Source organism: Salvia splendens, chromosome 8 (genome assembly GCF_004379255.2).
Source record: "Salvia splendens isolate huo1 chromosome 8, SspV2, whole genome shotgun sequence".
Taxonomy (NCBI): Eukaryota; Viridiplantae; Streptophyta; class Magnoliopsida; order Lamiales; family Lamiaceae; genus Salvia; species Salvia splendens.
The window spans coordinates 28,928,140-28,945,815 of record NC_056039.1 but is presented as its reverse complement, the minus strand read 5'-3'; the positions used below and the strand labels follow the sequence as shown (position 1 = coordinate 28,945,815).

Genomic DNA, 17,676 nt, shown 5'->3' with positions numbered 1-17,676 from the left:
TGGCAATTTTTTCCGATATGAATGAAGACATCATGGAGATCTTCATGGATGATTTCTCCGTCTTTGGATCCTCATTTGACTTTTGCTTAGAAAACTTGAGACGGGTCCTACAAAGATGTGAAGAATCAAATCTTGTGCTCAATTGGGAAAAGTGTCAGTTCATGGTCAAGGAAGGCATAGTGTTGGGACACAAGGTGTCAGAGTTGGGGTTGGAGATGGATAAGGCGAAGATTGATGTGATCTCAAAGTTACCTCCCCCAACGAATGTGAAGGGCATCCGTAGTTTCCTTGGACATGCGGGATTCTACCGACGTTTTATAAAGGATTTTTCAAAGATTGCAAAGCCACTTTGCAACTTGCTTGAAAAGGATGCCAAGTTCGTCTTTGATGGGAAATGCCTTGAGGCATTTGAATTGCTGAAGAAGAAGCTAGTCGAAGCTCCTATTATTATCACACCCGACTGGTCAAAGCCGTTTGAGCTGATGTGTGATGCTTCGGACTATGCTGTGGGGGCCGTTCTAGGCCAAAGGAGAGACAAGGTTCTACACGCTGTCTACTATGCTAGCAAAGTACTCAACGAAGCTCAACTGAATTACACCACGACAGAGAAGGAAATGCTAGCAGTAGTGTATGCTTTCGAGAAGTTTCGTGCTTACTTACTTGGCACGAAGGTGGTAGTGTTTACGGATCATTCGGCTATCAAGTACTTGATGAACAAGAAAGATGCAAAGCCTCGGTTGGTGAGGTGGATCCTTTTACTACAAGAGTTTGATGTGGAAATCAAAGACAAAAATGGGACCGAGAATTTGGTAGCCGATCATCTGTCTAGATTAGAGGGATTGGAAGAGACGGAAGATGAAAGAAAGAAAAGGATAAATGAGAAATTTCCCGACGAGCAAGTGTTGCAAGTAGAGGCTCGGGAAACATATGTGCCGTGGTTTGCCAATTTGGCAAACTACCTTGTCACGGGCATTATACCAGAAGGGTTGTCATCTAACCAAAAGAAGAAGTTTTTGAGTGACACCCGCACATATGTTTGGGAAGATCCGTTTCTCTTCCGGATTTGTAGTGATGGAGTGATTCGAAGGTGCGTTGGAGAGCATGAGCACCTTCAGATTTTGTCTGCATGCCATGATTCGTTGTATGGCGGCCACTTTGGAGCACGACGAACTGCTTTTAAAGTGCTTCAGTCCGGATTCTTTTGGCCATCGATCTTCAAGGATGCAAAAGCCTATGTAGAACGATGTGACAGTTGCCAAAGAGCCGGTAATATCTCGTGGAGGAATGAAATGCCGATGAATAATATTCACGAGGTAGAACTTTTCGATGTTTGGGGAATAGACTTCATGGGACCGTTTCCCAAGTCTAATGGGCAGCAATACATTCTCGTTGCTGTCGACTACGTATCTAAGTGGGTAGAGGCTGTGGCCTCGGCAACCAATGATGCCAAAGTGGTGTTGAAATTTATCAAGAATCACATCTTTAACCGCTTTGGGACACCACGAGCCATTATCAGTGATGGAGGAACTCATTTTTGCAACAAGTTGTTTGAAAACCTCCTAGGAAAGTATGGTGTCCAACACAAGGTTGCTACCCCTTATCATCCCCAAACGAGTGGTCAAGTTGAAGTCTACAATCGTGAGATAAAGCGGGTGCTTGAGAAAGTTGTAAGGCCGTCTCGGAAGGATTGGGCTCAAAAGCTAGATGATGCTTTGTGGGCCTATCGAACGACGTATAAGACCCCGATTGGAACTTCACCATACAAATTGGTATTTGGGAAGGCTTGCCATTTGCCGGTAGAGCTTGAGCATAAAGCTTTTTGGGCTTTGCAAAAGCTTAATTTGGATTATGATGCTGCAGCCGAGAAGAGGATGTGCGATATGAATGAGATGGATGAGTTTAGGCTTCATGCATATGAGAGCGTTGATCTCTACAAAGAGCGTGCTAAGAGGGTACATGATGCAGCCATTAAGCCTCGTCAATTCCATGAGGGACAACTGGTCCTTTTGTACAACTCTCGGCTTAGACTGTTTCCGGGCAAGCTCAAGTCAAGATGGTGGGGTCCCTATGTGGTGCACAAGGTATACCCCTATGGTGCTGTGGATGTTCGGGATCAGAAGAATGGTAGCATTTGGAAGGTGAATGGCCAACGCTTGAAGGCCTATGTTGGAGTTGAAAGTGGCACGGAGACAGAAGAGGTGGTCACACTAGAGAATCCGAAAGTGTAGACCAAGGATGAAGAAGGTCGAGCCAACGACTATAAACAAAGGCGCTGATTGGGAGGCAACCCAAGTTTTTATCTTTCTTTTATCTTTTGGTTTCATATGTTGGAGGTTTTGTTTGCTCAATTCTTTCCTCCAACATTTATTTTGAATTGAGTGTTCTTTTTGTGTGTTTTGTTTTTGTTTGTTGTTTGTGTAGGAGCAACATGGAGAAAGGGCTTACATTGGAGCTTATGAGAGAGTACACCTACAATTGGAGATACACCCGCCCTCCCACCCGAATGCACTATGGACATCATGCCAAGTTTTGGGGAGTATTTTATCCCTTTACTTTTAATGTTCTTCTTTGCATGCATTGAGGACAATGATGCATTCAAGTTTGGGGGGGTTGATTTATGCATGATGCATGTTTTTGGGTGTATTCTTTGCTAAAGTGTGTGAATCAAGTAATTGACGGGTGCATGCTAGATCTTCGGCTTTCTGGTTGGGAATTTTGCTTGATTTACTTGATCTTTGAAGCCTAGGATGAATGGAATTCGTGCATGAATTTATTTGAAAGAGCATGTTGTGATTACAATCGATTTCTTGAGTTGAGGAGAGTATGAAAATCGCTTGTCTTGTGGAAATTATTTTGGATTGATTTGTTTTATCGAGTTGCGTGCTTGTATTCATTTGTGTCAACGATTTGGGAGGATAAGGCACTAGGATGAACTCCATGGCCAAATGATCACATGCCTAGTCCTACACATGATCCCCTAGAAGCCACTTTGAGCTTAATTTCCTATTATTTGTGTAAACACTTAGCCTATCACTTAGCCAATTAAATAAGCCTCATTTTAGTCTCATCGAAAGACCTTGCTACTATTTGGGTGCTAAATACTAGTTTGAGCTTGGTGGTTGAATGTTGAGTGTTGGGTGGTGTATTGGAAAAGTGTAGACATTTTTAGACTTGATGTAATGTATAAGTGAAAAGAATGAAGTTCTTAGAGAAGAGAAGAAAAAAAAAACAAAAAGAAAGAAAAAGACGACCTCCAAATTTGCAAGAGTCGGGGTCTTGTTTAGAAAAAAAAAAGAGAGAGAGAAGTGAAATAAAGTAGAGCTTCTATTTGTGTAATATGTAATCTTGTCTAGATTTGATCTCAAGTTTGGGGGAGTGAGAATATGGTTGTAATATTTTGTTGTTTGATATTTGGAAGGAAGTTGTAGGAGGGAAGAATTTGGCACTCAAATGTGTAGCCTTTGAGCTCACTATCCATATTTATCCTACCTCATCCCTAGCCCCATTACAACCTTGAATTAAGACCTTGGACCTTATCGTTGATGCGTGTGGATGTTTTGTAAACACCTTGGTAGAGTTAAAGAAGTTTGATTTGAAATCCGCGAGTCTATGTGATAAGTAATGCTTGACGAGTCAATGATGACGGTTTGAGTTGTATGATCACATGTTTGGACTTACTTTGAAATGCACCTTGACTTGAAGTTCTAAGTTGATAAGTGATGGTTCATGAGAGTGGGAAATCTTGATTGAAATTGTTGGGGGTTTAGACTTTGTCATTCATGTCTCTACGTGATTCATTCTTTTGAAAACTTTTGAAAAAACTTTTGTGAGTTGAGCTTCAAAGTGTTGTGTTTTATATGATTTTGCCCGAGGACGAGCAAGTAAATAAGTTGGGGGGTATTTGATGTGAATCAAATTTACATTGTTATTTCCATAACTTTACATGATTTATATAGTTTGATGCTTGCAAAAGTGTGTTTTATGGTGTAGGAAGAGGAGTAAATGGTGAAACAAAGAAGGAAACTCGGAGGGTGAAAAGCTGTGCAGAAAGCTCTCAAAAGTGGCCACCCGGCCGGGTTAATTTTATGCCCAAAAATACCACCCGGCCGGGTGATTTAATTATAACTGCAAATGCAGTTTCTTTCGGCAGTTTGAGAGAGAGGAGAGAGGAGTTTTTGGCGAGAAAGGGGGAGAAAAGAAAGAAAAAGGTGTCAGGGAAAAGAAAGGGAGGACGTGAAGGAGTGGATGTGACATTTTTGGAAAAGGAAAAAGAAGAGGTTGACGTTGGGCAGAGGGCAATTAATTTTTGAACAAAAATTGAGGAAAAGTGGTTGACTAGGATTGTGACGAATTCAGAGAAGTTTCGACCATTATTCCGACGATCCGTCTCCATATCCCAATTCCACTCAACGAGAGCATGCTTCCTACGGTTTTTGTTGCATATTTCACCATGTTTTTAGGCTAAGCTCTCTATGTTGCTCCAAGTTGTAATCTAGGCTTGTATGGATGTTTTCGCACCATCGAATCATGTGTTTTGATACCAACAATGTTTGCTTTGATTAAACTCTACGTTTTCTTGCTAAAGATGTAGTGTTGTTAATTCCTTAACTATTGTCTCTTTAACATAGTTTAGGATTGATTGATTGTTGGTGTGCTATCGAATTAGAACTGTTCAGGGGATAAATTGATAGTGGATTAGGTAAGTAATTATAGTAGACGACGTTTGTTCCCGCGCATCCGCAGGAATTAAATGTCGTTGAAAGTTGGTTCATGGAACAAGTGTTCAGCTGACTGTGAACTATACGTCGTAGACATGTTCAGTGCACACGATTAGGTTGATAATTATAATCCCGTCGTATGTTTCGTTGTAAATGGTGTAAAACAACGCAAGCTTAGAGAGCAAATTGGAGTGACTTCTTTTTCTCGTGTTAAAAATCTCATTTTAGTAGCTTAAGTTAGTTAACCATCTCAAAATCAAAACAAAATCTTTATATGCTTTGTGTAGTCATATTAAGTGTAAGCAATCTCGCCTCCCTGTGGATCGACACTTGAAATACTACTACGATATTGTATTCTTGCAGTAGTGTAGTATTATTAGAGTTAAAATAATTGAACTTGATAATCTTTATACATTGATTAAGAACTCTAAAATATCACATCAAGTACGTACTCAAAGAGTAGCAATTTAAAACAAGAGGAACGTATAATTACAATTCTCCTATCTCCTTGTTATCTATAATTTGCATATTTGACCATAATACTCTCACCGATTCTCCATTCTCTGTTTTATTACTATTTGACCATACCGCACATAAACTCACACAACCAATGCCATACCATTTCCTATTCTGTTGTTGAATTGCCTATTCTCTGTGTACTCAATATTTGAACATTAGGCACACTCCAGTGCATCCAACCTAATTAAATTTTATTGAGGATGGAAAAAAGTAGATGTCAACAACCATAATATTAATAACTTATCTCACCATTTTTCTTTTTTAAAGTTTTACATGGATAATGTTTATGATATAAACTTGTTTTACCCATTTACATTAATCAAATTAAATGTTGGGATTAAATTCAATAGACTGGTGGGAGCAAATAAAGAAAGAACCGGATCATGTATAATTTTTCTGATTAATTCATCAATTTGACTGTTATTAAGTGACTACATCAAGTCCCACATAAATCTTATTTTGACATAAATGGCTAGGTACAAAACGAATCAAATAGTGAATCAATTAGCATAGCTGCATAATCCGAAGGTGCATTTGGTCCCTTGATCGCACTTGTTGCCGCAGCCTCCACAGTGCTTCTTGTGCGTGAAAGGGTTGACGCATTTCCCCTTGCAACATATCTCTGAAAACTTACACTTATGCCCGCATCTCCCACAGTTCACTCTATCCGTGCCAACATTCACGCATCTTTTCTTGCAGCAGTCCGGCCCAGAGCTGCCCCTGGCTCGGCATATTTTGGGGTACTTGTTGCACTTGATGCTCCTTTCTGCCAGGAAACGGCTCACTCCACCGAGCGACGCTGCCTCCGCCTCTGCTGCTTCCACTTCCGCCAACATGAGAATTATCATTGCCAACAACATTATCAACTTAAGCCACCTCATTTCTAACACTTAATTTGTGCAAGATAAAAGAATTAATTATGACTTGTGTTACAGAGAGGCGCTTTATATAGGGGTCTGGTTTGGTGTATGGTTTTAACTCTTACTATTAGTGGAGTGGTCTTTAATCAACAGCCGCATATGGTCTTTAATCTAATGTCAAATATTGATACTAGCTACTAGATTTATTTTTTATATGCTTCACATTTTTTAAGCAATTTTTGGATTTCCTTGTTTCTGTACTTGCTTGTGTAATTTTTTTGTACGGGACCTTTTGTCCTTTTTGCACTTTCCTTTGATGTTGATACTCTTGTTCTGGATTTTCAACCATTGTAGAAGCCTATTATATGTATAGATATTGAGTTGAAATTTATGGTTTGGACCACATTTACATTTGAGTTTCTTCCTCTGCTGCTCCTGTCCCTTCACTTATTTTTCATGTCTTTATTAGAACGTTGTAATTCATGCTGCTATTGAGGATGACAACTCTGGTTACAACATTAGAATTATACATTGAATTTAGTTTCTAATTGTGGTAGTACTAGTACTAGTTTATCCTCTGTATTATTTCAAAAATTCCAAAAGAACTTTCTTTGCTACAAAATTGGTTAAAATTTAGTCTTCATAAAAAAAAATCCAACTTTCATTTAAAGAATAAATGAAGAATGACAAAGAGAAACTCTGGACGAACCAACAATCATTTTCAGAATACAAATAATAATTAAATAAATTAATTATAAGAAGAATAAATTAATGATACAAAGAATATGTAATAATTTAAACATTCTGTAAAATACCATAACAAAAATTCACTAGTTTACAAATAAGCGTTGACGAAAGTTGTCTAGTTACGTGTGTAATGGAGAATTCGAATTTGGAAAGTGGAGTTGACATTAATCGCAAAGATTTGGTATAAATCCACATACAGTGTTCGATCGAAAGGTCAAACTTTGACAAATCTATAAAGCCAATCCTAATTAATTATCTTATAGATTAATTCGAATCAGTTCCAAATGTGTTAGTCTTCACAGTTGACCATAACTAATTTTAGGGATATGAACGAAAATATTAGTGGATACTCGATATATATGAAGGTGATGTTCGGTTACCATGACTAATATCATGAGACTATTTATCTAGGATTAAGTTGTGAGATTATTTTAGTTGGAGGGGGAGGCTATGACTAATTATCATGAGACTATCCATCTAGGATTAAGTTGAAGGGTTCAATCTTATGAACCAAACATGATACATATTTAATCATGAGATTTAATCTTGCCAACCGAACACCCCCGAAGTATATAAATTGCATGTTTGGTAGGTATGTTAAATTAGCACAAGATAATTAATTAAGATGGGCTTTAAGATAAGGATATATTATCTCATTCTTTTGGGCTGTTAAATAATCCATCATTTTAAACTAATTTGATCCGGGCCTCAACGGGCCGAGATGGGCTAACATGGACCTTATTTATCTGCCAAATAACTCATATAATTCATATATATTGGTCTTATTTAGGCTACCAAACAAGCACTAAGTTAATTTATATCACCAAATTAAATTTATACCAATTTATTCCAAAGAGGATGGAATAATAAAACTTCTTTTATCATCCATACTAAATTAAAACTTTTTATAAATAATACTATAAATTAAAGATAAAATATTTTGTATGAGTATAAACACTTAGCTTGAACAAATTGGCGTCATTTACCCAAAATTTTATGTATTATTATGGGATAAGGTCGTATTAAGATAACAACTAGCTTAATGTTATGACTTTGATAACTAATCAATACATTATATCAATAACATGAGTATGTCGACATAAATTTAGATTAACAATATTTTATGTTGACCCACTCATATTAGTATACTGATATTTTTAATATAGTGTGGTAGATTAATTAGCAAAATTATTATGTTAAAGTTAGTTATCATTTGAATTAAGGATGTCAATTGGGCTAACCCGCCCAGGTTTAGGCCAACTCACTCGGGTTTTCGGGTTATATATGGGTGCGGGTTATTCGGGCTGTGAATTTTTCGGGTTATAAATTTTCGACCCTAATCCTAAATTTTCGGGTTTCGAGCTAACCCACGGGCTATTCGGGTCAAAAGTGATCTTACGTGTTACTTTCTAACCAATCCAATATTTTAACTTATAAAAAAACAGATTGTCACAAATAGTAAAGTATTACCAAATGTTGGGGTTCCGATTTTCAGGCCCTAACCTTATAATTTTACTAGGTTATTCGGATCGACCCGCGGTAGATTGACATCCCTAATTTGAATATAGCTCTTATTCGATTTATGCTGAAATAAATAATCTAGAAGCTGTGTTAAAATTGTTAAACCGACTTATTTTACATAAGTACCAACCATTTGGAAAATTGATTGACTGATATTTCAAGAAAAATAACCTTAAATAGTTGGTATCACACAAAGTTCCATCGCATGATTATTAACTCGTTTCGGCCTAATTAATCGTTATACAATGGTATTGGGAACCTGATACTGAAGATTGTTCTTCCTCAACATGATCAATAAATTAGCTTCCAAACTCCTGAAAGAAAATTTTAATTTCTGATAACAAAAATGTTGTCTATCAGTCTCTGAGATAAGAGAAGATTCATGCATGTGCTATAGAAAACTGCAGTTGGAGAATATAAAAACTTGATGCATTAACCAACTCAACAACCTTCATGACCCATGTTTTGCTCCTCAAAAAAGGCAGCAACATTTCTGCACATTTAAAAAAAACACAAGAAAAACCAATATTCATACATAGTGTCACAAAGATGAACTTGATTCCTTATTTTCTTGATCTTTCTTTTTTTTTTCTTTTTGGGTGTTGATGCAAAGAAAAGCATACCTTTGTGGTCTCCTTTTCGCGGCTAGGCTGATAATTGTTGGTAATATGTAGTGGAACAGGAGGAAACTTAGCTGCAGCTATGTGTTTTTCCTCCTTCACTTTGTTGAAAATTACAGTAAATCCTTCCCCTGATCTCGGATCATTTTCATCCCATTGCCCGAATTTTGGAACCGACACTGATCTGTGCGACTGCAGTGGTTATATCAACACTTACCAGTATTAAACAGATAGTTCATTTCTGTTAATTTATGCTACCAAACTGGGATTATCTATGTTCCTTCTATTAAATGTGTATGACTATATTGAATAAACAAAGAAATATGTGCAATAGTACTTACAAAGTCATCAGCATAGTTACTGTCTGATTTTTTGTGGTGATGGTTGGGCTTAAGGACTGGATTGGCAGAACTACCATTACTGCTTGATCCCGAGGACATTGTGGTGCGGCTACCATCCTGCTGTTCGTAAGTGGTTCTGTGTCTACCAAACCTTGGCAAAACCGGTGATGGCTCATTATCCGGGCTTATACTGAGAGAGGGTGCAACTGGAAGGAAGGCCTCCGGGTTCTGCTGTGGATCGTTTGGATTGATTCTTATCCCGCTTGCTTTTTCTTTGCGCGCATTCTCAAAGAAGGCGGTGTAGGGCACGTTGTCACCATCCCAGTTTCCGAACTTAGGCACATGAAGATGCGATTGCTGCTGCATTACCATTAAATATACATGCTTTAATTTCTACACATTTCTACTGTATGAAGAGATTGTATTGTACTCCTATACGTGCAATAGAATGATGCATCTGCTTATTATTATGATTGATACAGATCACTTAAACACTAAATTGTAGAAAGAAAAAAAATACTTACAGCCATGAATCCTTTAAAAAATGTCCTCTTGTTTCTGAGTTTGGAGAGTCTTGTGACAACTCTAATGAGTATCAAATCCCCCAAGATAAAGAGAAAAGAATAATAAATAAAAAAGAGTGGAGTTTGCGCGTGGGTCCATTCCATTACTCAGACTCAGGTGAGACGCTTTCGGAGATCACAATGGATTGCAGACGTTGGTTCGATGTTTTCAAGGTAACAATACCAGTCATGCAAGAATGTTCTCTCCTCTACTCTGCATGCGTTAATCGATAGGTTAAATTAGAGAAACTGTCATTTTCGTGAGGTTGAAATCAAATCAATACCAATCCAAGTCGAACGACACACACATATGTACGATGTATACGACGCAGATTATTAAAGAAACCAGGTTTTTGTATATACAATTAAAAAATACTCCATTCATTTTACATTACCGTAAGTAACCGGCTAATTTCGTATTTATTGAGTAGACAATAAGTAAAGAAGAAATCAAAATCCTGCACAAATATGCAATTAATTCACTCAAAGATAATTGATGATGTGTGTATGTAATAACTGTAAAAGAGTAATTAATCAAGTACTGAATATCATACTCTCTCGGTCCACGAAAAATAGACCACATTTGTCATTTTTTTCCACAAAAAATAGACCAAGTTTGAAAAAAGACCCCACATTTGCTACCTGACACAATTAAACACTACTAATAATATGGACCCCACATTTCACTAACACTACTTTTACTTTTTTTTCTCTTATCTCTTACTTTACCAATTCCACGTTAAAATCCGTGTCATTCACAATGTGGTCTATTTTTCGTTGACGGAGGGAGTATGAGATATATGACCTATATATTAATATTACTATTTCCTATCACGAGCCAAACTAACTGTTGTGTTTTTCACTCCGAGCTCCTCTATCTAACCCATTTTTTGATGTCTCTAACTTGTCTCCCACCATTAATATTTTATTATTATTGTGTTTTAGTTTTATATATAATCTCTTTGTCTACTATTAGGAGTCTCGATTATCATTTTAGTCTGTCTATGATTAGAAGTCACAATTCATTTTTACTATAAATAATAAATAAACCTCACATTCCACTAAATCAATTCTCACACATTTTATTACTCCATGTAGTATTATACAAAAATGCATATTTTTTCTACCCATTTTCCTTTATAAGTATTTGCTTAATTAAATTCATGTTTAGGAGTTTTTCAGTCTATAGCTTTTCCGTGGGTTCGACTAGTATTTTGTGGAGTATGTTTTCTCTTTACAGTAATTTAGAATTGTTTATAGCAGACATGCATCAAATTTATACTCTAAAAACATCTGTTTTCGTTTTTGTTTTGTACGTATACTACTTCACAGAATTTCTTGAAATGTATATTTTCAAATTGCAGCATCGATCAGAGAACAAAATCAGTTTTCTTATCTCTATCGCTTTCATATTATCAATTATTTTCCTCATTATTTGGGAAGATAAGATATGCATCTGAGATCATCGATCTCTCGTCTCCCACCTCACCAAATTTGACCGACTCAAGATGGCTAAATTTTTGCTATTTTAGCTCAATTAATAAATAAATAAAATTGAAAACCTTAATTCCCAGACTCACGCCTTAATTCACTTCAATTTGCATGATTTATAAGATTGTTAAAATATTATAGTAGTATTAATTTTTTCGATTCCAGCATACTCAACTTTTTTTCGAATTAATTAGTACCCTCCCCAAAATTTTCGGCAAAATATTTCGGATACGTCACACAATAATGACCACATTTAGCCTTACTACTGAAACGTTGAACCGTTCTTCCGATACCAAATATATATTAATATGATATTGTAATTTTAATATCTCAAAAGTGATAAATTATCTTTTCATTCTCAAATCAATTGATTAATGTGTTATATAACAAAACCCAAATTTTCTAAAGGCTTTTTGTTCGTAATTCACATATCACGGCATTTGGGCTATGAGTTATTCGCCGCACATAATATGGTCTAAAAGCCCACAAAGTCCTCGGATATTTTCACAACTAAACTATTTCTTTGTCCTATTCGAATCAAAAGATTAAACATAAAACTTCATGCAATAATATTTGGTGTGCCAAGTAAAAGAAGAATAAAAGGATATAAAATAACATAAAATAATTAATATTTAATGTGGCAAGTCAATAGAAAATTAGAGTAACATATTTTCAAAAATATGGCACTTTAAGAGACATATTTCAAAAAGAAATATAAATCATTTTGGGACTGCACAAAACTTTGGATTAAGTTGTTGCTTGCCAATATTTAATTTTAAGTTGTATTTCTTTTTTTGAAAAATTTATGACAATTTTGTTTATATTTCTTTAAAAAGTTATTCCCTCCATAATATTTAGTCTCGTTTTGACTTGATGTAACTTTGTAAGTTTTCAAAAATATGAAGAAAAGTAAGTAAAAGAATAAATTAATAAAATATGCATCTTATATTTATATAGTATTGAAATTTTATAATAAAAAGTATACTAATATAGTGGAATATGGGTCAATTTACCTGAAATAGAAGACTGTAAATTAGGCTTTTAATTACGAATCAGTAATATACTAATTTCGCAAAAACCGTAATTACACATCAATTCCCACCCGCCAAATTCAGACCAAAATCCGCTCCAATTACAAAAATCAAATCGAATTGAAATCACAATCCACAATCAATGCTTCAATCGCATTTACAACCTTCCAATAATAGAAAATAGAACTCAATACTCAAGCACCAACTTTACGGTATAAATAAACAGCATACACCACACCAAAACACAGAGTCAAAAAACATCCCAAGTTAAACATAGGTAAAGTTATGGCAACGTTGGTAACATTGTTGGTTGCATTAGCGGTGACGGCGAATTCTGCGGCGGCGGTGGACTACATAAGTGCGGCTTCCACCATACTCCAATGCGCAGACTTCCTGCGCAATCCTAATCCGACGGCGCCCGGAGGCAAATGCTGCACTGCAGCCAAACAGCTGCTTGCTTTAGGCGACGCCAAGACTTTGTGCGACGCTCTTAAACCCCTCACCTCCACCTTTCTCCCTACCAAGGCCAAACTGCTTCCCGACATCTGCAATCTCCCCGTCTTCTCCCCCCTCGTCACTTGCCTGTATGTTAAAATTATCAACACAAAGATATTAATATATCAATACACGACTGTTATACTTATGTCCTTGTGTTGATATTCAAATTTATATGTTGTATTGATAAAGTTATGTCTTTGTGTTGATAATATTAATACACTATACTGATGTTCGTAGTTCTGGATTGAGAATTAGTTAGCATTTGATCATAGCTCTATGTGTGTGTGTGATGTCTGTTTTGTTGGAATGCAGTGCTCCGTCGTCGAGTGCCAAGGCTGACTCTCTTCTGCCGCCGCTGGGTCCTCTACCGCATCTGCCTCTGCCTCTGCCTCTGCCGCCCATTTTTCAATTGCCTCCGTTGGGTCCTCTGCCTCATCTGCCACCGCTGGGTCCTCTTCCTCCCATTTTTCAATTGCCACCGATTATTTCTCTTCCTCCGTTCCTTCCAACTCCTCCTTCGACGGCGTAGATCCTCTGCGGCGGCGCGTGTAGGAGTAGGCGTGTCTCTGGATTTTGTTTCTTTTAGTAGTAATAATTTTGTGGTGTTGTGCTAAGAATTGAATTTTGTATTACTGGCAGTTACTGGAAATTTCCAATGCACAACTTTTACATTTAATTGTGTCGATTTTACTTATTCAGTGCATAGAGGATCAAGAGATGTTATACTAAAAAATTACTAGTGCTGCTTTCAGTTTCGGATGTTTCGATTTAAATGGAGTGTTAATTGGATATACTTTTGTTAATGGTTATTGCATATCTTTTGCAATCTCCGCTTTAATCCAGCTGATTATATGGTTAACTGGGCCTTGTCAAAATGTAATCTGGAAAGTTGTTTGTGTAACAGAGGGAGCATGATAGGTTAGGTGATGAAACTCAAAAAAGTTCGATCACTAATTCAGAAAAATCTTTGCGTGTGTGAGTTAGAACTCAATTTTTAATCAGTAATTCCGTAAATTAGGCCATTCAACAGCTAATAAACAAGAATCAAGATCCATCCCTAATAAAGAGGATGATAGGTTTCATTTAATACAGAATCAAAGGTAATCAAGTAGACAAAGTGGAAAAGGTAATCTATTATACCTAAAAAGGCGAAATTTACATTGATATTAGGAGCAATTTAATTATGTAACGTACTTCACTACAAACAAAATCCCAAGCATAATGTATCTCAAAACATCTACTACTACCAACCCTAAACAAGTTATTGATTAGGTAATTGTTACAGAAATCAGTAAAATCACCAAAACTGAACCTCACCAATAACCATTTATGTAAATACCAAAATTAGGAAATCCCAATAGTCTTGTTCAAGATCCAGAGTGTGAGTGAAAGTTGTATGGCAAATATAGTGTGCAGCCAAGTTCTGTCCAGCATAAATCCATACACCGTGATCCCAGCTCTGTTGTGCTCAAAATATGTCACTGCATCAAAACACACTTATTTTCTATATATGTAGTAGAATTAAATTTTAAAAATTGGCATTTTTCCACCACGGAAACTGACCTAGAGCTTGCCTCTTCTGGTAAGAAACAGTATTGGCATAAATAGGAACTAAGTTGGTGTTATCCAACTCATCATCTCCATCTCCTTCTTCATTATCCGTATCCCAATCCACAACAGCCGCCGCTGCTGAAGCAACCTGAGCCGGAGGAGTCACGTCGTCTAATTCATCGAACGAGCTAATCGTGGCACAGGCATGCCACTTAGCAGCTAAGCACGTAACTGCTTGCGCCTTGTGCGTGATCTTCGCAGCACTTCGCAAGCAGATAAACAGCCCTGTCACCAATGTCATGGAACATAGCTGCAATAACCAAATCCTCTATTAGATCCATATTTTACTCACATACATATAAAAAAACGATCACAGATTTTTTTAATTACCGCGAGTTCGCCTGCGGTGGCTATGTTAACGTTTGATCTAGGCTCGGTGGTGACGAGCAAGGAAGCGAATTGGCTTATGGTGACTAGGATCAGAGTAGACAAGATGAAGAGCCTAAACCGGTGGCTAATGACACGGAGATTTCTTCTGATGCTGAGATGGTCTACCAAGATGGTGGCCACCTCAGATTCTCTTTCGAAGACCTTAGCAAACTCGTCTAGTCTGAGGAGCTGGAGGTAGCAGGTGAGGCGGAAGAGGACGCAGACGAGGAAGCAGATTGATACGCGGTAGAGCCACGAGCACATGAGGAGGATGCAGACGATGGATTTGCTCAAGTAGATGTTGTATACATATGGAATCTGGTCTCCTCCTGTGCTAAACCACCATATTTTGTACACGCTGTCTGCTAAGAAACAGGGGAGCACGAACGCCCACAGCAGCTTCATCGATCTCTGCATACATACATACTGCCAATTTAGCATAGAAGATGATACAGACCAAACAGGAGAACTCAGTCCAAAAAACTAGTCCGTTAGGAGAAAGAGCTCATTAAGTCTATATACCCCACATTAGAAGAGAAGAAACTTACATGAAGCTGGTGAGTGTAGCCTTGCTGAACCTTTTCAGTTTCTTCAGACAGCCTATTGAGGAAGAGAAACCTGCGGAGGCCGTATTTCTGTGCGAAGGAAGAGATGCTGAGGAAGGAGATGGCGGCGAAGAGGGAGAGGGAGAGCTGAGTGATTGCATCGAAGGGCCTCTGGTGGCTGGGGTCGCAGTCGGAGCAAGAGAATACGAAGTGGGAGACGAGGGGAACGCCGATGTTCAGCACAAAGAATACGGACCACGAGAGCCCAGCTCTCCAGAGACTAGAATAATCTAGAAACACCCATTTCAGACCTGATCCGTAGCTCTTCACCTCTAGATTCGCTTCGTTCCAAGAATCTCGCCGCGATAGATTCGGTTTGTTCTTCGGCAACAGAATCTCTACCACTTCCGCCTCCATCTGATCTCCCCAGTTATGGAAATTGCCTGAATTTGAAACCGATCAAAAACACTTTTTTTTCTGGAAATAAATAGTACTAAACGCGATGACTTGTGGATTAGTGGTTGGCCATTTCCCACGCCACGATCTGTGTATTTATGCGAATCATATCATATTTAAGTAATAGTATTACCTAAAACAAGGCGAAGAATGAATTTCTTCAAGCTGTAGTTTGATCGTCAAATGATGGAGTAAAGAGAAATCCAGGTGGCAAATTGATATTTTATGGCGAATAGTCAAATATTGATAGAACTATAAAGATTAATTTATTGATATATGTTGGGAGGGGGTGGGGTTTATGTTTATCTAGATCACTCTTTTGCTGGTTTGAAAAGCCAATTTTTATTAAAAAAGATGCAATGAAAATGATGTTCCGTTTGTCTGAAACCAAGATGAAAAAGGATGCAAAAGTTCACAGATTGCAGCTGCAGGGTGGGAGGATCGTGAAGATAGGTGATAAAAGTGAGAGTGAAAAGGAGGTGACACGTGCTCAAATATTTGAGGTTTAGATTACTGACATTGTTGACTTAACAAGTGTAGTGCCTCCGTACCTATCAAATATGAGCAACGGGTATGTGTATATGTCAGGTACTTACGTATCAAAATGTACCTACTATTGGATCTAAGCATAAGTTTCACATATCAATTCAAGATGATTGGAGCTTGGAAGTAATTATTAGAGCATCTGTCCGTGCTCTTGCAAACGAGCACGGATGTGGGTCCGGACCCACTTTTACTCTGTTGGAAGGAAATCACACAAATTAGGAAATTGATATATTCCTTGATTTTGTATATTTACTGATTCCATGTTTAGGGAAAATCTTGCCATCTATAGGGATTCCGTAGCCTATTTAAAGGCATGTATATTGTGTCAAAATAATCAAGTTGCATGAATACAATACTGATTTTCAACATAGTACCAGAGCAAAGGCTCAGAAAAATATCATCATAGTCTAGAAACCTTTCCCGGCCAAGAAGGGAAACCTGCAATCTTTACCAAAAATGTCAGACAGCGAGGAGGAACGAAAACCAGACAACATTGAGGATGGACGATTAAAGATGAGCAAGAATGTTACTCTAGCCGTTAAACTTAACGGGACGAATTACTCCCTGTGGAAACGGTTGATGAGAGTAGCAATTGTAGGGAGGCGGGCAAACCGATATATCACCGGTACACCGCCTCCACCGGAACCAGGAATGCGAGGCTACTCAAGTTGGGAGGAAGCCGATATGATCGTATTCTCATGGATCATTGACAACGTTGAGGCCGAAATTGTTTTCGATTTCGCACACCACCAGACTGCACAGGCTCTATGGCAGAGCCTACAAACCATTTTTGAAAGCACGGCAGATTCATATTTGCTGTATGATTTGGAGGAGAAGGCAGGCAAGGTCGTCCAAGGAGAACAGGGGCTCAAGACATACTGGCGACAACTTCACGGAGTATGGATCGAGATCGACCGGTGTCAATATCAACCGGTCGACTGCTGCGACAAGGGAATCAGCCAACTCCGAACATATGTAGAAACCAGACGCCTATTCAAATTTCTGACAGGACTCAACCCGGTATACGACGGAATCCGGAGGGACATTCTCAAGAGATCCCATTGCCCTCTGCCGAGACCGCGTACGGGATGGTGAAAAGAAAAGCCGCCCGGCGCAAGATGATGCCGAAAACAGACCCTGACCACCAGACCGACGCAATCAACGGCGACTCATCATCGGGCCAAATTGGACTCGGGTTCGCTGTCCGAAACCAACCTCAACAAAGGCCAAACCAGCCACC

At 38.0% G+C, this 17,676-nt stretch overlaps 4 protein-coding genes across 5 annotated transcripts; 1 reads left to right on the top strand and 3 right to left on the bottom strand.

Annotated features, from left to right (window-relative positions):
- Positions 1–5,737: 5,737 nt before the first annotated feature.
- Positions 5,738–6,118, bottom strand: LOC121746035 (stigma-specific STIG1-like protein 1). Its single transcript, XM_042139971.1, has one exon. The coding sequence runs from the start codon at positions 6,116–6,118 to the stop codon at positions 5,738–5,740; it is 381 nt and encodes a 126-aa protein (XP_041995905.1).
- A 2,696-nt stretch (positions 6,119–8,814) lies between these two features.
- On the bottom strand, positions 8,815–9,692 carry LOC121746034 (RPM1-interacting protein 4-like). The gene is made up of 3 exons (XM_042139970.1): positions 9,327–9,692; positions 8,989–9,177; positions 8,815–8,858 (listed from the first exon to the last, which is right to left on the bottom strand). The coding sequence occupies exons 1-3, from the start codon at positions 9,690–9,692 to the stop codon at positions 8,838–8,840; spliced, it is 576 nt and encodes a 191-aa protein (XP_041995904.1). The 3' UTR covers positions 8,815–8,837.
- A 2,980-nt stretch (positions 9,693–12,672) lies between these two features.
- Positions 12,673–13,579, top strand: LOC121744281 (protein diaphanous homolog 1-like). The gene is made up of 2 exons (XM_042137765.1): positions 12,673–12,995; positions 13,222–13,579. The coding sequence occupies exons 1-2, from the start codon at positions 12,697–12,699 to the stop codon at positions 13,436–13,438; spliced, it is 516 nt and encodes a 171-aa protein (XP_041993699.1). The 5' UTR covers positions 12,673–12,696; the 3' UTR covers positions 13,439–13,579.
- A 441-nt stretch (positions 13,580–14,020) lies between these two features.
- On the bottom strand, positions 14,021–16,244 carry LOC121742909. Of its 2 annotated transcripts, XM_042136037.1 has the most exons (5): positions 16,024–16,244; positions 15,438–15,877; positions 14,851–15,300; positions 14,473–14,770; positions 14,021–14,390 (listed from the first exon to the last, which is right to left on the bottom strand). In XM_042136037.1, exons 2-5 carry the CDS (start codon positions 15,849–15,851, stop codon positions 14,254–14,256), a joined length of 1,299 nt encoding a protein of 432 aa, XP_041991971.1. In that variant the 5' UTR covers positions 15,852–15,877; positions 16,024–16,244; the 3' UTR covers positions 14,021–14,253. The 2 variants fall into 2 exon arrangements, with proteins under 2 accessions (XP_041991971.1, XP_041991972.1); XM_042136038.1 differs by lacking the exon at positions 16,024–16,244 and having other exon boundaries at positions 15,438–16,015.
- Between the last annotated feature and the right edge of the window lie 1,432 nt (positions 16,245–17,676).